The sequence below is a fragment of the Benincasa hispida genome, chromosome 2, assembly GCF_027475165.1.
Source record: "Benincasa hispida cultivar pf3 chromosome 2, pf3_genome.v1.1, whole genome shotgun sequence".
NCBI lineage: Eukaryota > Viridiplantae > Streptophyta > Magnoliopsida > Cucurbitales > Cucurbitaceae > Benincasa > Benincasa hispida.
Window position 1 is genome coordinate 21,035,177 of NC_143479.1, and position 20,410 is coordinate 21,055,586.

Genomic DNA, 20,410 nt, shown 5'->3' on the forward strand with positions numbered 1-20,410 from the left:
GTCCATACAGTTTTACGAAAGTATGCATTTTATTTATTTATTTAGACAAATAAATGTATAAAAAATTAACAAAAATAGGAGTAAGAGTATTGAAGAAGAGAGAAGAAAAAAGAGGAAAAATAGAGAAGTAAGATCGTATTAATAATTTCTGTTCATATAACATTTAGAGTATTTTTTTTAAAAAATTTTTTAGGTATAAGAATTTGTTTTTGAAATTTTTGAAAGTTGATGAGTAGTTTTACACCAAACACTAACGAGTTTCATCCAAAATTAACGATAAATTTATTTTTAACTAATTTAAAAATTTTCAGATATTTTTGAACTTTCGGTTCAAATATATTTTTGACAAAGTTTTGAGATATTTTTGTATAATTTGGCTTTATAATTTAATGTAAGGTCGGTTACACTTCGGAAGTTCAAACTTGGTAACGGTTAAGTCACCGACGATGACGGGAAGATCCGATCCAAAACCGAAAGATTGGAGTTTTCTCGTTGTCGGAACCCTAGCTCCGTCCTTCACATCGAAAACTTAAATACGAAGTAACAACCGCCAAGATTTAATTCATTACCTTCTTCTCCTTCCCAGAAATTTCAGTGTCTGATTCAGGGTTCTATTTCTTTTCTTCTTGGATCTTTTATTGAGCCAATCTTCTAAATCAGACATTGTAATCTTCTGTAAGGGAAAATTCAAATTTGTATTGTTCTTGTTATTTGTAAATGGGATAGAGGGGAAATTCAAATTTGTATTGTTCTTGCTATTTGCAAATGGGATAGAGGGAAAATTCAAATTTGTATTGTTCTTGCTATTTGCAAATGGGATGGAGGGAAAATTCAAATTTGTAGAGATTCTTATCATTTTTTTTTTTCTTTTGTACAGATTGCATAGGTTTTGCAGCAATTGTACAACGATCTTTCTTGATAGGTCTTCTTTAATCTTGAAACTGTTCTAGGATTTTCTCTACTTGCTTTTATTTTACTGTGATTATCTTCCAAGGTCGGTTACGATGCAATCCAATCGCTCTGTTGCTCCAGCGATTGATTTGATACCAAACCTTAAACCTCCTCACCAAACTTTAAAATTTCACAGAATCTTAGTTCTGTTAATCACTTTCGTTGCATATGCGTCCTTCCACGCCTCAAGAAAACCTCCGAGCATTGTCAAGAGTGTGCTTGGACCAACAATCCCAGCAAACTCATCAACCGTTTTGCCGAATACGACTTTAATTGAATCTGATTCGACCTCCAATGGAACTGGGTGGGCTCCTTTTAATGGCCCTGATGGCACCCAGTTGCTCGGAAAGCTTGATCTTGCATTTCTTTCTGCATATTCTATTGGAATGTATTTTGCAGGACATTTTGGTGACCGTATTGACTTGAGGTTGTTCCTTGTTTTTGGGATGATGGGTAGTGGTATTTTTACGATACTATTCGGGCTAGGATATTGGTTAGATCTTCATTTCTTGTGGTTTTTCATTAGTGTTCAGATTGTGTGTGGTCTAGTTCAGTCAATTGGATGGCCATGTGTGGTGGCAATAGTAGGAAATTGGTTTGGGAGAGCTAGGAGGGGGCTGATAATGGGGATCTGGAATTCACATACTTCGGTTGGAAACATTGTCGGGTCGATTATAGCTTCCTGGTTCTTGGATTGTGGATGGGGTTGGTCGTTTGTTGTACCTGGCGCCATAGTGATTTTCGTTGGCATTTTGGTGTTTTCGTTTCTGGTTGTAAATCCAAGAGACATTGGCTTTGGAAACTCTGTTAGTGAGACTGAATTGAACGCTGAGGCGAGTCCAGTTGAAAATATGGAGATTGGAGATTCTGAGGTGTCTCTGCTGCTTGATGATAACCTTTCGGATTCTATGGCTGCAATTGGTTTCCTAAAGGCATGGACGTTACCGGGTGTTGCACCATTTGCCGTTTGTCTTTTCTTTTCGAAGCTGGTCGTTTACACCTTTCTCTACTGGTTGCCATTTTACATCAGGCACACAGGTAACTTGTTTCTTGTTGCTAAGAGATGTTAACATTCTTTGAAATACAAATTTTAGAATAAATGTATCTTAGAGAGTTCTTAGTTGTATAGACACTTAATCCTGAAGGGTCTATACTTTTAAATAGGTTCACAATGATGTAGAAATGATTTTCTAAATCTAGTTTTGAAGTTTCAACTGCTCATACTAGTTTTTCTCTGTTGTTTAGCTGTTGCTGGTGTGCATTTATCTCATAAAACAGCCGGCTTCCTCTCAACGCTTTTCGACATTGGAGGTGTTTGTGGTGGAATATTAGCAGGATTTATCTCTGATTTGATTGATGCCCGTGCAGTTACTTCAGTAATGTTCCTACTGCTTTCAGTTCCTGCTCTACTTCTTTACCGTGCTTATGGGAGCATTTCCACTGTCACCAACACCTGTTTGATGTTTCTTTCCGGATTACTTGTCAATGGCCCATACTCGCTTATTACAACAGAGGTTGCTGCTGATCTCGGTACTCAGAGTTCTATTGGAAGGAATTCCCGCGCTTTAGCAACCGTAACCGCAATCATAGATGGGACTGGATCTGTTGGGGCAGCTCTTGGCCCTCTAATGGCAGGGTATTTTTCCAGTTTTGGATGGAACAGTGTCTTTTTTGTGCTGGTTCTTTCCATCTGCTTTGCGGGTCTCTGCTTGGTTCGCTTAGCATACACTGAAATCAAAGAAAAGTTCAGCGAAGGACGATGGTTTTCTAGTACGCAGACCTCACCAACAGTTGTTTAAGAGGTCTTAAGAAATTTTGAAATTTGTTCACAGTTAGAGTAGTAGATTTCTGATAGAAAAAACACACTTGAGTTAGAGTAGTAGATTTCTGATAGAAAACATACATTTGAGTTAGAGTAGTAGATTTCTGATGGAAAACATACATTTGAGTTAGAGTAGTAGATTTCTGATAGAAAAAATACATTTGAGGAATTTTTCGACCATATTTGTACATCTCTTTATCCTATTCTTTTGTATTCCTTAGAAAGATTCATGTACCATACACAATAATTGAGCGTAGAATACAAAAAATAATCAGAATCTTTTGATGTTTGGTTTACAGAATCACTCTGAACAATGAGCTTAGTCTATGAATAATCAGCTTGATATTATTTTGTTTATAATTTCACAGGTTGACAAAATGATTCAAATTTTACCGTGTTATAATAAGTAACATTTGGAGCGTTGAGCTGATTATTATAGTTCGTAACAAAGTTGGAAAGAGAATAAGTAAGAAATACTGAAATGGTAAATATTATCTATAGGTTATAATAGTTAGATATATTAACTATTATTACTATAGTAACTCATTCCACCCACTTGAAGTTGGAGGTTCATATAATCTTGTAGATATGATGTAAGCTGAAGTTATCGAAACCAAAGCTCTCCATTTTCAAATCTGATATAGATGAACTTGCTTTTATGTGGCATTACTCAACCCTAAGCCTATAGGTATTGCCCTCTACTACACTATAAAGTTACAAGTACTTCTTTTGTGAAATACCCCATCACTTTTTCCTTATTGAAAGTGTTTCTCTTATAGTCCTTTTAACATTACAAGCATTAATTTTCTCATTAGGTAAATTTTAATTCAGTAGAAAATGATGTGAAACATAGTTGGCCAAAAAATAAACATGCCCTGCCAATACTTTGATAACCATGTTAATGTCAGAGATTATGTAAAATTACAAATTTAGACAACGACTTTAGAAGTTTGTGTCTATTTAGTTCTTGAATTTTTAAAATTACAAATTCAGTCACTGAACTTTTAGAATTTTGAGATTCACACATTTACTAGACACAAAATTGAAATTTTAGGATTTTATTAGACACAAAATTCAAATCTATATCTGATAAACCAATTAATTTTGACATAAAATTGAAAATTTAAAGATCAGATACTAACCAGGCATAAACCTCAAAATTCAGAGATTAAATTTGTAATTGAAAAAACAATCCAATATTGAAAGAGTAATGGGCATTAATTCTAAATTCCTAAACTAAACAAATTGTAACATATGGGAAATGATAGGGTGAAATGAGAAATAAAGGTAGAATACAAAAAATAGAAAAGACACTTGACCTTTCTATGACAACAATGATAAATTTATTTGGGTGAGAGGGAAGAAAACGTGACACAAAAAGAAAGATTTGTACATCGAAGGGATGCTTGCCACATACACTCCGATGCCTAAGTCATAAGTGAAAAAGTACAGCAAACTTAAGCGTTTGAGAATGAAGAATAAACTTTCTTCCATCAGAGTCATATTAATGCATTTACCTAAAGTATTGACCCTAAGTCGTCTAAAAAAACAAGATATCATGTTTGGATTGGACTAACCATAGAACTAACTTACAATGAGCATGCACGAGGCATACCCAATTCAACAATTAAGCTAGGGTATGCCCAAATCGCTCTCTCTCCTAGACACATTTTGGTCTTAAAGTGGTATCTTTGACTGGTTGACTTGTCTCTAATCTTCATTAAAGGTGGGTTATGTCTTTTGGTCTATTTTTACCCATAACAAAGTGAGAACAAAAGTTGGGAGTGAATATTTATATATCCCAAAAGGCAAGCAAAGGGCATCATCATGAATTCATGTTCAAATCTAGTGCCCCTACATATGGTTGAGCGCAATTTAGGCTCAATGGGTCCAAGTTCTTGACTAAACAAAGAACATGGGGAAGCCCACATGTAAGTTCTATTCTAAGAATGACTATTCAAAAATTGGTTGAAACAATCCCAAGCCCCTTCTGGTGGGCCGCTCTGCCCTCTCTCTAAGGGACACCATGCCCTTGCTCCCATTATGCACCACACCCTACCACTTTCTTCACTCTTCAAAAATAGAACCATTTTTGTCTCTTTTTCCCTTAAACAATATTTCTCATCTTTTGAGATGGTGTTGCACTTGATTTTTTTTCTTTTTCTTTTTGTAAATGAAAGTCATCTCCTATTCCCATTTCTCTCGTCTTTGTTGAATAAATATTAAATAATGTAGATTTGAAGATCTAACCTTCCATAACAACTATCTTATTCATTGAATTATGTTCATTCCAAAGATAAAATTTCACTTTTATATAAATAGATTTTCGAGGCATCACTTGGTAACCATTTGTTTTTTGAAAATTAAGCTTATAAATATTTATATAGGAAGATGAAAACTAGAGTAAAGAAATCAAGGAGAAATCACAATTTCTAGACACTAAAAAAAAGCCCTAAATGGTAAATAATCAGCTGGTTTGAGAGTTTTGAACTTGTATGATTTCTTTTGAGTTGATGTATAAAATAAATTAACTAAATTGTAAAAAAAAAAAAAAATATGTTATTGAACTTTGCCATTTGCTTAAAATGTACTACTATTCTTCTAAAAAATTGTCATGTTATATGCTTGACATTTGACGGAACGTTTCAAAACTATCTCCAAAGTAGAAAAATAATTAGGATGTTGTATGGAAAATCAACAGGTACAAATATTCTTCTTTCAAAGCTTAATCCCAAACAATAACAAGCGTCCAAGTCAAAAATGCATTATCATTCTAGGTAACCATCATGTTAATTTTTTGTCTGACGTTCTAAAAAAAATTCTACTTCAAGAGGGAGTTTTAAAAATAGTATATTAAATGTCATGGGCAATATTACAACTTCTAAAATAATACGATTTTTGTTAAGGAAAGGACAAAAATAAGAGTTTTTTTTTAAAAAATTATTATTCTACAAAAAAAAATTAAAACCTTGGTTGAATCTTTTATACTGTTAACTAATATAAGAACATGTTCGCATGCCCATAAACATGAATATGATTGATTTTCAAATGACTTTTTGATAGACTTTTACATTTACAAACACCAAAGTCTTGAGCCACACACAACTACACCATTCCTTTTTGTTCTTTTCCCAAAGTAAAATTAGTTAGCCAATAACTAGACAAAATAAAAACATTAAATATATAAAAGCCACCCAAGTTTGTGGGATATAATATTATAATTACGTTTGTTGTTACCTTAATCCATGCAAAACATATGTAATAACAAAATCCTTAAATTAACTATAAAAAAATATTAGCTTTGTGAGAAAAAAAAAATACACAATTCAAGACCCAATCACAAGCATGGCAGTTGATATGGACTAAAGAAAATGGCCCGTCGAATGGATGATTCAAAAATTATGTAAAAAATATGAAATGATTCGGTTTTTTTAAAAAAATGTCGAAGGATCCTTTGCTGATGTCAAATTCAGATGAAATTATCAAAATATACTTATGCGCACGTGAAAAAGCAGTCTCGCTCTCGCTCTCGCTCGTCTCGCTTTCTCTTCTTTTTTTTCACTCACAAATCACTATGTCTCTCTTCGTTTCCTCATTCACAAAATCACTCTTCTCTCTTTCTCATCGGAGTTTGTCGCGTCATAGTTGCTCGCGTGGACTCGTCGTGTCAGAGAAGAAGAAGAAGACGGACAATGTGCAGAGGAAGATTTCTCGCACCAAAAATGAAGAGGAAAAAGAAAATAGAATGACAATACCGTAACTTCACATAATCATGACATTAACAAAGAGGTATTGGACATTAAAAAAAAAAAAACTGGATCATTTGCCATTTTTGACCATTAAAATAGGTCTTTTAGGCAATTATCACGTTAACAAAACACGTAATGATAACACAAATAACAATAATAACAATAATAATAATAATAATATAGCATATTGGTAATAATAATGGGCTATGTACAAAAAGACAGTTTTCCTTGAGCTAAACCCTAAAAATCCTGCAGCATTTGTGTAAGGTTGACTTAAAATTATGCCAAATTTTATCCTTTTTGTTTCTTTGTCTTGTTTGGTTGTTGTTTGTCCCATCATTTTGGGATTAGTTATGAATTGGAGGCTTTCTTTTTGCTGGAGAATAGTCCATTTCTGCAATGTCTATAAGGTCAAGGTTTGCCTCAAGATTCTTAGAAACTGCCTCTGAATTCTCCAAATTATCCTTCCTTTTCACACTTGGATCTTCTTTATGTGATGATGACATGGGGTTGCCCTTTTTGTTTCCTTCATTATTCTGTATTCATTAGACCACAAAAACTCTTAATTCAATGATCATATTTCTTGAATTTTTAATGATTTGTGTTCACATGAATGAAAATCTCTAGTAATTGAATTAACTATCAGAAAGTTGAAGATTTGTGTTTCGAATCATGCAATGTATGTAATCATGGAAGGATTTGAACTTTAGGTTAGATTAGTGTTTCATTATCATTTACTTTTTTAGGTCTAGTTTGTTAATTAAGGTCCCGTATAGTAATTATTTGGTTTTTTGTTTTCGTTTTTGAAAATTAAGTCTATTTCATCAATATTTCTCATAATAATTTACATCTTTCTTAAATACAATGGTTGAATTTTTAGCCAAATTCCAAAACCAAAAACAACTTTTTAAAAACTAACTTCTTTAGTTCTCAAAATTTGGCTTCATTTTTTAAATCAATGGTGAAAAGTAGATTACAAACTAAAGAAATTTGGAGGTAGAAGTCTTGTCCATAGACTTAATTTTCAAAAACAAAAACAAAAAATAAAATGATAACCAAACGGGCATTTGTTTTTTGTTTTTAGTTTTTGAAAATTAAGTCTATAAACACTCTTTTCACATCTAAATTAAATTTCTTGCTTTGTTATCTCCTTTTAACCCATATTTTAGAAAATCAAGTCAAAATTTGAAAACTAAAAAAAAAAAGTTTTTAAAAACTTGTTTTTGTTTTTATTTTTGGAATATAGCTAAGAATTCAACTTTTCTACTTAAGAAAGATACAAATTAAACCAGACGATGAAAAGAAGTAGACTTAATTTTTTTTTAAAAAAAAAAAACAAAATGGTTACCAAATGGCCTTAAGTTTTTCAAATTTAAGTTTATAAAAGTTAACTACTTTCTTAAAGGTATTGTTTAGTAACCCTTTGATTTTTAGTTTTTGAAAATTAAGTTTACAAATACCATCATCATCTTAAAATTTCTTGCTTTGATATTTACTTTTTACCAATACTTTAAAAAACAAAGCTAATTTTTGAAAACTAGAATATTTAGTTTTTATTTTTTAAATTTAGTTAAGATTTCAACTATTTTATCAATAAAAACTATGATAAGAAATTAATAGAAAATAAAATTTGTTTTTACTGAAAATTTAGATATGCACTCAAATGTTTACATAAACACAATGATAAAAATGGTGAGAAAACAAACCTAAATTTTTAAACTGAAATAATTATGAAACAGAGTCTTAAAACTTCTAATTTTTGTAAATGATTGAACAATATTTTGAAAAACGTTTCTAAAAATATTGAAGTGATGGATGACTAACCCTTGTAGAAGGGGTTGGAGAAGATGGTATTGGTGAAGTCGCAGTTAGAAGTTTTCTATTGTTTCCTGCATCATAAATGTCAAACCCACTTCAGATATGAGATATCTACAATAATAAATTGTGAAATAATATGATTTTTTTTACACGATTTCATGCACCAAATTTGAAAATTTTATTCTTTCGTTTCATAACCATTTCGTTTTTGTTTTAGTTTTTTAAAATTAAACCAAATTTTTTCTTATTTACAACTTTTTTAAATACAATGATTTAATTCTTAGCCAAACTTAAAAAACATAAATAATTTTTTAAATACTAATTTTTTTCCAATTTCTAAATTTTGTTTGATTTTTTAAATTATTAGTAAAAAGTAGATAACAAACGAATAAATTTGAAGGTGAGAGACTTAATTTAAAAAAAAATGGTTACAAGACCGGATTTTCGGTCAGCCCAAACAATTGTCGAATAAAAATGGTTATATATGAATTTTTTTTAAAAAAAAAAAAGACTAATTTTTAATTTTTTTTTCGTATAAAGAAAAATAAAAGGTTAACTACAACCTCAATCATTGCTCTTTAATTTTCATTTAGGTATATCTTTTTCACTTGTTACTTTAAATACCTTTGAATTTTAAGCCCAATTTTACCTTTTTTTTTTTAACTACTTTTTCAGTTTGCAAATTTTGGCTTTAGGCATAAAAACATAACAAAGAGATATTATAATTTATAAGTTGACTTTTCAAATGCAAAAAACTAGAAGAAATGTTTTTTTTTTTAAAAAATGTCATGGAACAAGATTTAAACTGCACTACTTCACTGTGAATATACCTGAATTACAATGCCCATTTTCACAGAGAGTAATTTTCCTAAAACCTTCTACTATCAGACGACTTTCCTCTTCCTGCATTTAATGTAGTAGCCATATGAAGATTAGAGATTTTGACCAAAAAAAAAAAAAACCCAGAAAATCGAGAGACGGGCCATCTGATAACTATCTAAGTCACGTGTGGTTTAAAAATTAAGCTTATAAACACGACTTAAATTTTCAAAAATATTATTTTTACTTTTAGAATTTGCCTCTAAATTCAAATAGTCCTTTTAAATATCATTATAATCATTGGGAAGAAGCTAGTATAATTTTAAAAAATAATAAAAAATAAAATCTAAATAGTTATCAGATGAGATCCGAACGATTATAATGATAGAAAGAAAGCTTTATAAGAAAACTCACAAGGGTTTTTTCTAGGTGCCCAAGAGGCTTGATCATCCCATTCCCGAAGCGAATACCTTTACAATCATTGTTTCATTTATGAATAATAAACAAGCAAAACAAACAAAACCCATCTCATAAAAAAGGCAAAATTTGCATACCTTGAGCTTCATTAGATAGAAAGAAGATGAAGACGACGACGACAACAAGGAGAAGAGAAGACCGTGCATAATTATTGGACCTCATTTTTGGATAAAAAGACTTTATAATGTTGTTTTGTTTATAAGAGGAGATCAAAGAGTAGAAAGAAAACTAAAAAAGTAAACAGTTTTGGAATCCTTTAAGGTGGTCAGAAAGAACTATAAGAACATATAAAATCAGGGACTTTTAAATTTGTTTTGGGGTCACAAGACTTTTCTTTTGAAAAGTTTAGAAGATTTGAAGGAGAGATATGTGGAAATTTTGAATGCTTGATGGCTTAGCAATTGAAGCTTACTACTACTATATATACACACACACATAAAGAGGAAGGTGTGGGGGTCCCACTTTCAAGATTTGTCAAAATTTTCAGCTACCACTTTTTTTTTCTTCCTCTCTTGTCTTCCCTTATTTAGAAATACATCACACATAATTTAGTCAAAAAGGAAAAAAAAAAAAAAAAAAAAAAAAAACCTAATTTTTTAACCCTAAATTTAATGATGGCTTGTATTTTGAAATTGCTCAAATTTTGAACACACCCTTATAAAAAAAATTAAAATATCGTTTTGGTTTTGTAGTTTGGAGTTAGTTCAATTTTAGTCATTATATTTTTTTAGTTTCTCATATATTTTCAATAAATCTTAAGTTTAGTCTCTACTGTTAGTTTATTACCGATTTTTACAAATAATTTTATTATTTATTAGCATTTTTACTATAAATTTTGAAAATATATTCACTTATTATACTTTATTGCATATAAAAATTATTAATAGACTAAATTTAATATTTATTGAAAATATAAAGGGACATTTGAAAGAACATGAACTAAAAATAGAAAAAACTTCAAAATCCAGAGATTAAAATGATATTAAAAAAAAAAAAAGAAAAAAGTGGAACTTGACTTTTCACGAATGGAAGAAAGATTTCAAAATTACACCTTTTGTTTGAAAGAAAGGACATTTTTTGGTTGACAGTATAGTTTTGTCAAATGAGTACAACTTAATTTCATTAAATTTTGCTGGTTTGCATGGTTTAAAAGAATGAATACTAATTTTGGTGGTCATGATTTAATATTACTAAGCCGACTCTTCTTTTAAGAGAAGACACATCGATTGGCCAAGTGCCAAATAAAATGTCCATTTTTATGCCTACTCTATTCAGAATGATTAATCGAATCAAGAGGCTATGGTTCATTATTGTAGGGCCATGGCTGTTTTTGGTGATTGATCAAATCAAATGGCTGTCTTCATACAAGCACTATCATGTGCAAAATCATAACACCTTCAAATGTCCTTTGAAATTGGGGATAAGGAAATATGCTGCATATTTCTATCTTATACATTAACGAATAAAAATATCTTAATTCATTTGATCGAGTACTGTGAATCCAAGTACTCAATCATAAATTAACACACGATAAAAAAAAAATTAATAATATCCTTTGTGAGGGAGATATGTGTAGTCTGAGATATACCAAAGTATTGCTCCTAGGGAATTACCTTACCTTGCATTTATAAATTCATATGGTATATATTTTTAGTAAAAAAAACTTGGGTACAATTTATGCTATATCTATCTTTTGTGCAATCCAGACAATATCCAATAATAAAAATCGGCCACGTGGTAATTTTTTTAAAATTGATTTTTTAAGAAAATAGATGCATGAGATAAAATGCTTCTTAGGTTGCATCTAATCCTTGCTCTGTTTGTAGTTAGAATTTTTTGGAGGGATGTGTTAATTAAATGCAAAGAAACATATTGGTATAGCAATCTAGTAACTCATATATATATATATATATAGTAATCAGTTTTAAGTTAATATGAGTATAGTTTAATCTATGATAGGATGATATTATATTAGGGGTATTCAAAAAATCCGATGACCCGAAAAAACCGATCAACCCAATCCAATCCGTGTGGTTTGGGTTGGGTTATCAACTCATTTGGGTTGGGTTGGATTCAAATAAATGGAATTTTTATGGGTTGGGTTGGTCCATGGGTTCACCTAATATAACCCAAACCAACCCGAACCAACCCAGATTTATTATTAACTTAAAAAAATCTATACATTTTTGTTAATTATAACAAAATTATTTATACATATATTGATTTAATTTTATTTAATTCCAATATTTTTTGAATAATTTATTCTTCAATAACTCTTAAAAGTAGTTTTTTTCGCACTTTAGAAAGAAACTTTTTACTATATAAACTGAAATTGAGTAGATAATCTTAATTCAATATATGAAAATAATTAAATTAAATTTTTACATATTTACGTTTTGTTTCTTTTTAGAACTAAATTTTAAATAAATGGCCTGATTAACCCGAACAAACTCAACCCAAATATTTCATGGTTGGGTTCATTTTCTAATAAGGGTTATTTTGGTTAAAGAAATTTACAATTCGAACAATTGGGTTGGGTCTAAAAAAATCTTTCAATTTAATCCAATCAAACCTATGAACACCCCTATATTATATCTTCAACTAAAAGATCGGAGAAAGTTGAAAAGAAAATGTAGAATTTAATTTGGGGTGAAAAGCCACGTCATCAACTTCTGAAGGGAAAGAGGTTAGTGGGGCCAAAAGGCATGTGTTGGGAAACAATGAGATTTAATGCATTGCATGCGAGGGTGACTAGACAAACGGTGAAAGGAACCAATTTGCATAATTCACTGCATTTAGTATTTACCGACGTGGTGGCATGCCCTCTCCACGTGGACGTCCATATCTTGGGCCCCACGTTTACTGACGTGGCAGCTCTGCCACGCAAGCTCCGCCCACTCCCAAGTCCACCATCCACACGCTCTGCTTCCGTTGCAATTTCTCTCCAATATTTTTTTTAACGCAAGTATCAACTTATATATTTAAACTTTTAAAGTTGTATTAATTTAAATTTTAAACTAAAAATTTTATCAATTTAAATGTTAAATTTTAAAGATTGTATCATTTTAAATCTTGAACTTTGAGATTTGCATCCATTTGAACCTAAACTAATAATTATACTAATTCAAACCTAGAGTGTATCAATTTAAACTCTAAATTTTTATAAATATATCAATTTAAACCTAGAATATTCATTAAGTATATTCAAATAAAATATAATGGAGGGTTTAAGTTGATACAATTATGAAAGTTCAGGATTTAAATTGATATAATTATTAGTTTAACATATAAATCGATATAATTCCTAAAGTTCAGAATTTAAATTGATACAATTATTAGTTTATGATTTAAATTGAAACAACACTTAAAGTTTAAGGATATAAATTGACATTTGTCCTTTTTTTATTTTTTTATTTTTGGTTTTCCAAATTTATGTGTGTTCTTAAATTTTAAGAGTATATAATACATTTATAATCGTTTCTTAATTTTAAAAATGTAATACTATGTAATACATATCTAATCTATTTGATTTATAAACAACTTTATTTAATAGATATCTAACCTATTTGAGCATATATTGGCCGAAGGAGTTTGAAAATTCTACTCTTTTTGTTTGGCTCAATAATTCCTTATATTCTCTATGGGCTTTCTGCCTAAAAAACAAAAATTCATTACTTACTAACTCGTTATATTATGAATCATACAACTAAATAATTTCAAATTTTACTCCAAATACTTCTTTATCTTTGAAAAGAAATTTCTTGAGTCTCCAAACTTTAAATTTAGTGTCTATTCAATCTTTGAACTTTAAAAAAGTATCTAATACATTCGTTCAATAGGTCATTGAACTTTAAAATATACTTAATATGTTCTTTAATTTGTTCAACATTGTTGTGAGTAAATTTGGACTTGACGAAATAAGCCAAAAATAAGAAAGGATAAGTGAAGATAAATACAAGATAAAATGAACTTAATTCAAATAACTCCATGTGTACGCTAATCAATTATCTTATAATATCTAATCTTAACTTATTAGGATAAGAAAAAATCTATGTCATCCTTATTATAAAAGGAAAAAGCAAACTCTATCTCACTCTCCCTATAAATACACAACTACGACTTCATACGAGATAACCAAAACTAGAACTTGATCTGGAATCTAAATATTAATATAGAACTGAAACTTCTAAGTTCTTTTTTAATCTAAAATTTTGGTCTCTGATTTTGGCATTGGAGTAATTTTCTTTTTGTTTTGCAATTCTCTATTATCTAAGTTACACATTGTTGTCACATAAAAGCCATGTGTATTTTTATAGGTCAAAATTTGACAATATCAAAAAATTATTTTTATAATAAAATATGCGTAAATTAATTTAACTTATTTACCTTTGTCTTTACCTTTACCTACCCCTTTAGAGGGATTAAATTAAACCAACACAAGTCTTAAAAATCTAGAGGCTATTATTATTATTTTGAACTAAATCACGCTTGACAAGATAAAATATACTAATATCTCGAAAACATACCCAAATTAAAGGATCCTCCCTCGGTGCAAATTATTCAAATCTCAGAATCTGTTACTTGTGTGAATATATACATCCATTATTCCTTTGAAGAATCTAAATGATGGTAAGCCATCTACAATCCCTATTTCGAGGACTATTTTTGTTCCAACACTAACATAATAATATATTTTAAATCAGTTGTTACGAGTTTAATTGTTTGGACAAATACTTAATCGACAAGTAAAGAAAACGAAAAAGTATAAATAATAAATATCGATTTAGAGATTTACGTGATTAGCAATAGTGTATTAGCTATGTCCATATGTAAAATAAGAGAACAATTTTTTTATTAGATGAGAATATCATATACAGGTACGTCAATCCTAGTTTATATATGCTATACACCTTTCCAAACCTTAAGCCTAAAATCGTAAATAATATATAATACATGTGTAATAAGTTTTGGTCCGTAAGAGCACGTGTTTGATCATTTAGAAGATTCAAGGCATTCCAACTATAATATATCTTATCTTTTTTTAATTCGATAATTATGAAAGCGATCTAATTGATATTTTTATCTACCGAAGTTTAACGTAAATAATTGAAGTACCTTTTACAACTAGATAGAGAATTCTCTTCCTCAACTCAAAACCCCTCCTAAAGAGTTTGTCGTTGATATTAAAATAAGTTCATACAATTAAATAAATAATTATTTTGTCGTGATTTTGATAAAGAAGTTGGGAAGATCCAAAAAGAAAAAAAAAAGATAATTATTATATAGGAGAATTTTAAAAGAAAAAAATAATTATTATATTAGAGAATTTTCAAAAATAAGAAAATAATTTACCCAACGTAGCAAAGTTTTATTTTTTTTTTTTATAGAGAATGATATAAGTTTATCTATCAGCGTCTATCGATGATAAAAATTGATAGAAATCTATTATTAATAGATACTTATCTCTATTTATATATTTTTTTTTATTATTTTTATAAATAGTTTAGTTTTTTTCTGTGAAAAATTTTCTATTATATATATAATAAGTAAAAACAGATAAAAAAAAAAGAAATTGAAAATGGGATAGAAGGATATGGTGTAAAAGCTGTCGTCAGAGGTTTCTGCCGGCAAAGCGACAGCACATGTTTCTCGGAAACTGGATGTTTGTAATATAAATGAATATATATATATATATATATATATATATTGGTTGCTACTTGCTATGACTAAATAAGATGTAGTAGTTTAATTTAACCATATGAAAAAGAAAATAATTAAACTAAAAACCATAGCTCCTTATTCTCGTACGTGTTTTTTGGATAAATGTCTCAAACCATAACAACAAAATTCTAAATTCTTCACTTTATATTTAATTATTTCTACCTAGAGTTTCTAAAACTTTAGGCCAAAAAGGCGAAAGAAACATTAAGAAATGAGTTATTAGTTTCCATATGGTGTCTTCATCTTAAAAAACAAAGTAGTTTTCTATTTTGTTTGGGAAATTTTAATTTTATCCATATAGTTGGTTTATTTTGAGTCGATTTTAATAATTTATTCAATTCATTTTTTTTAGAAAAAAATTAATGTGTATTCGATTAGTTTTTTTAAGGTATAATATAATTAAATTTACTATAATCCATTAACTTAAGTTCTTAGATCAAATATCTTTGGGTCAAATGACGATTTAATATAGTATCATAGTAGAAAATTCTATATACAACACAAAGCTCTATATTTACCATAATCCATCAACTTATGCTTTTAACTATAATTTTTTTATTACTTTTTTTTAAACTCTAAGATATGTGGCTTAGGGAAATTATAAGAAATAACCCTATTTAAGTTTCATCTTTCACAACTAACCTTCTTTTTGAAAACTCTTTAAAGTAATTTTTCCCAATCATTCTTAGCCGAGATCGACCATTGGGATTTCTATTAACTTTTTTATCTTATATCGAAACTATTGATTTTTTGGGCTTTTTCGACGGAATCTTGGCGACTGAGATCCACATAATTTTTCTAAATCTCACTTAATATTTATGATCTTTCCAAAATTTAAAGATCACACTGCCAAAAATTACATCATTTGGAGAAAATTTGAAAAGATAATTGGTAAATCCACTTGGATAATCGGAAAATCAATTTGAAAATTCGTGAAAACATAAATTGGAGTAAGATTTGCAAGATTACGTTGATATAAGATTCGGGAAAGATTACAGGAAAATATTTGAAATTATGTAGATCTCAGTGTTCTGGCAAAAATTTATTGAAAAACCCCAAAAGAATCAATAAGATGAAGTTATTTTTTTAAATTCAAATATCAATATCGATCTCGAGAAAGATTGAGAAAAACTATTTTAACGAATTTCAAAACAATGGTAATTATGAAAGGAGGAAACATTTGAGGTAATTTCTTATGAAGTTTTTGGAGTTGAGATAATGGGAAAAAAGTTAGATATGATGGTAAATCAAAATGGTAAATATGGACAAGGATATATGAACAATAATTTTGTGGCAAAGGCAACTTGTGGAGAGGTCTTATTCCATGTCAGAAAAATAGTTCGATCTCTCATAAATGTTGTAAGCTATAAGAAATCTTTGTCATTTGCAAACGTGATTGGCCATTAATTACCCTAAGATTTGGCTGCAATTCCCTCTCTGTTCCAACTATAAATATAATCCTTCTAATCAGTGAACAAGGGAATATATCTTTTTTTTAAATGTTTTTTTTTTTTTTTTTTGGCACAACTATGTTTAAGTGGTTTTGACTTTTTCTAAAAAGAAAAACTACTTTTGAACATGATAGATTTTAAGTGGTGGAGAAATTGAGTTTCAAAACTAACGTTCTCACAATGCCTATTTTGTTTCTTTGAAAAAACACACTGACTTTTGAATACTATTTAGATCTTCTCTTGTAGCCTTGTTAATTCTTAACTTTGTCAAGATATTATCTACCACTTTACAATGAAAATCTCTGGTATTTCGATAGTAAATACTCTTTTCATGATTGAATGGAAGTGATATGGAATTTCACATATATTATTGCAGTATAAGAATTTTTTTTACTCTAAAATTGCACAAATTTTCCTGTCCAAAGAATTGGTTGAGCGAATGAATAGATAGAGCTTTACTGCATAAAAGCTATGTTAAAGATACTGGATTGGTTTTTTTTCGAAGTTTGCCTAAATTTTATTTGGACTTTGTGCAAGCTCTCGAAGAAGGTATAACTCAAGCCTTTTCTAACAGAAAATGCAAATAAAGTCCCACATTAATAAGGATAAGAGACCACAATATGTAAGTAAAGAAAATTTTTTATTACAAAAATAGATCAATAAAAAAAGAAATAAGAAGAAATTGATACATAGATTTACATGGTTCACTAATATTGTGTTAGTTATGTCTAAGAGGGAGAATAAGTTTTATTACCTTTGAGGATAACAGAAGATAGAGATATTCTACAAGACATTATGAATAGAAAACAAAAACCATAGGGTTCTTATATACTACTTGGAGCCCATTACTTTTCTATCCCTTTTAAAAGTATGAACATATTATATTCCTATTCCTTTAAGATATAGGAACTTGTGATTTTCATACTCCTTTCAAATCTAAGACAACAAATTCAAGACAATCTCACAAAATCACGAGGATTTATGCTCAAAGTGCACACAATATCTTACCGTTGTGGAGATATATGGAGAACTATTGTCCCTAACAAGAGGTATCACAACCATGTGCCTGACTTAGCCATGTTAGTAGAATACTTCTTGAGTGTCAAACAAAGAAGTGGTGAACCTTGGAAGATGATGTAGTCATGGTGAAGATCCATGATTGAGGTTATCGAACTAACGGTGTGCTCTAGAGAAAAGAAGTCGACTCATATAAAAGTTGGGCAAAAATATGACTATTTGAGGGGAGACCCGGTGGCTTTTTGTTCGAGAAGAGGATTATTGGGAATGCGACCGAAGTACCATATTGGTTAAATAAGGAGAAGATCTATGGTATATAAGTGATGACAACTATATCGCATGAGACCTTATGGGTGGTTCCAAAAACAAAGTCTGGATTATGCTCAAAGTGGATAAAATCACATCATTGTAGAGATATATGAAGGTTTATTATTTCTAACACAATTATCTCTATTAGTATGAGATTTCTCGAGTGGTTCTAAAAACAAAAATCATGATCGGGATTTATGTGCAAAATGACAATACCAAATTGTACTACAAAAACATACTACAATACAATCCATAAGTAGAGTAGGTGATCTCAAAAAACAAGTTAATCAAGGAGGGAGGAGAATTACATTATTGTCAAATGACATTGTCGGGTCATTGTTTTTGAAGCACATGGGGCACAAGTCTTGGTCTCTTTTAATTTTTCTTGCACCATTGAAAGGACCTTAAGCTAGCTTCTTCCATAATTTGATTTGTCTTATAGTATATTTTGCTATATAGCTCCTTCAAAAGGGATCAAATTTCTCACAACTCTCTCTTTTTCACTTAATTTGGTCTCATAAAGCAGCAAAAAAGAGACCCAATTGAAAGGAAAAAAGAAAGAAAAAAGCTAGAACCAAAAAACATGATTGCAAAAGATGGGTCCAAGAAGATGGCAGGTATGTGAAATATATAATGAGTATATATCAACAGAATGCAACATGAGTATTAATGGTGCGGGTCATTAGGGCATTATTAATACCAACATCTTGTGGACTTTATTGTAAAATGGTGTGTGTTTGGTTTGACAATAAATGATATGAGAATGATGTGCATTTATTGTTTTTGGAAAAGAATTTTAACTTCTCCTCTATTCTCAATCACTTTCATGAGTAGTCTAAATACATTATTTTGGACACGAAAAGAGCTTTCGTCTTGTTATCACTCGTCCGAATTATATTAGTTATCTCTCATTTTAATTCTTTGTTTTTCTCATTTAACTTTTTTTTTTTTTTATATGTTTTGATATTTCATATTTGTTTAGATATCTTGAATCTATTATCTAACATTCCAAATGATTAAATACGGAGTCTTGCTTAGACTAATTTTTTTTTTTTTTAATTTTTAATATATAGAAAGAGGTACTTAAAGGTTCTTCCATGCAAAAATAGTATTTAATTTATTGGTTTTTTTTTTTATATATAAAAAATGTCTCTCTCTCTGAAATAGGAAATTCACATAACACATTGAACTTGGATGAATCAAAATAAAAAGAGTCGAGACGATCACCTCTATACTTTGTATATGAAGAATCGTGCTTTAGTAAATGGCCAAGTTGAATATAGTGAAATAATAGTATAATGTATGCACTCTCAAATACTATCAGTTAACTTTAATCAGTTTTTGTGTGTCTTTTATACTCAACTAGTTAATACATGTGCGTTAGATCAAAAAGTCAACTTCGCAAATAGTTGAACTCAAAAGAGAAAAAAGAAAGAAAACTTGCTATATATTGTATTTAAAGATCAAGATCAGTAAGGAAGAGAGACATGTTTCATTACTTATACATAGTTTTTTTTTTTTTTTTCCTTTCACAAACCCATTGCCAAAACCTACTACATTGATGTGATTATTAAGTTTAAAAAAGGATCCAATTTTTTGTATGGATAACATGAGGAAACATAAACGATAGAATAATGAGTGAAAATCAAAGAAAGTTTCTCAACATAAATATGTTTATTTAGAAACCTAAATCTTCGATGGCAAATGGTTTGTTGCTATGGCCATGCCTATGAGTAATAACCCTCACATGGGTGTGTAAAAGGGTACAATGTCACATGGGAGTGTTTAAGCTCTTCTCTTAACAAGGTGGCCCCCTATGTGTAAAATCTATATCTTCTCTTTTTCCTCCTTCTACACTCTTCTTGCCTAGGGTTTCCTAACTCTTAACACGTTTTTCTTTTCTTTTGAATATATAGAAGCCTAAGCATATGATATGACCTCAAGTTGTTTCAAGATGACAAGGTCTCGATCTATTAGGTTACCTTAGAGTTACACGTTACGGATCGATATGATTCATCTATTTTTTTGAGAATTGATTGAAACCTAACTCATTGTTTCATTTTAAAAATAATAAAAGGAAATAAAAGCAAATAAAGAAAGAAAGAAGATATACAAATGTTTGTCATGTCTTTCTATGGTTGCATTTTTCCTATAAAGCTAGATCAATGAATCTTGTTTTTTTATGTGTAACTATCTATTTTTATTTAATTAGATAATCAAAATGGGGTTTTCTTTTATATTTTATTAAATAATTTTAAAAAACAAACTAAATTATT

The 20,410-nt window shown here is 29.6% G+C and overlaps 2 protein-coding genes across 2 annotated transcripts; one reads left to right on the forward strand and one right to left on the reverse strand.

Moving 5' to 3' along the window:
- The first annotated feature begins 872 nt into the window (after nucleotides 1-872).
- Nucleotides 873-3,058, forward strand: LOC120069258 (putative glycerol-3-phosphate transporter 5). The gene is made up of 2 exons (XM_039020976.2): nucleotides 873-1,989; nucleotides 2,197-3,058. Exons 1-2 carry the CDS (start codon nucleotides 1,005-1,007, stop codon nucleotides 2,748-2,750), a joined length of 1,539 nt encoding a protein of 512 aa, XP_038876904.1. The 5' UTR covers nucleotides 873-1,004; the 3' UTR covers nucleotides 2,751-3,058.
- A 3,603-nt stretch (nucleotides 3,059-6,661) lies between these two features.
- On the reverse strand, nucleotides 6,662-10,032 carry LOC120069249 (uncharacterized). Its single transcript, XM_039020959.2, has 5 exons — nucleotides 9,714-10,032; nucleotides 9,574-9,629; nucleotides 9,171-9,243; nucleotides 8,347-8,411; nucleotides 6,662-7,058 (listed from the first exon to the last, which is right to left on the reverse strand). Exons 1-5 carry the CDS (start codon nucleotides 9,796-9,798, stop codon nucleotides 6,870-6,872), a joined length of 468 nt encoding a protein of 155 aa, XP_038876887.1. The 5' UTR covers nucleotides 9,799-10,032; the 3' UTR covers nucleotides 6,662-6,869.
- Between the last annotated feature and the right edge of the window lie 10,378 nt (nucleotides 10,033-20,410).

Coding starts and splice junctions, on each gene's coding strand:
- LOC120069249 (XM_039020959.2), bottom strand. CDS start 9,798: ATGAGGTCCAATAATTATGCACGGTCTTCTCTTCTCCTTGTTGTCGTC. Junction 9,630..9,713: donor TCTATCTAATGAAGCTCAAG/GTATGCAAATTT, acceptor ATGATTGTAAAG/GTATTCGCTTCGGGAATGGG. Junction 9,244..9,573: donor GGCACCTAGAAAAAACCCTT/GTGAGTTTTCTT, acceptor CATTAAATGCAG/GAAGAGGAAAGTCGTCTGAT.
- LOC120069258 (XM_039020976.2), top strand. CDS start 1,005: ATGCAATCCAATCGCTCTGTTGCTCCAGCGATTGATTTGATACCAAAC. Junction 1,990..2,196: donor ATTTTACATCAGGCACACAG/GTAACTTGTTTC, acceptor TCTGTTGTTTAG/CTGTTGCTGGTGTGCATTTA.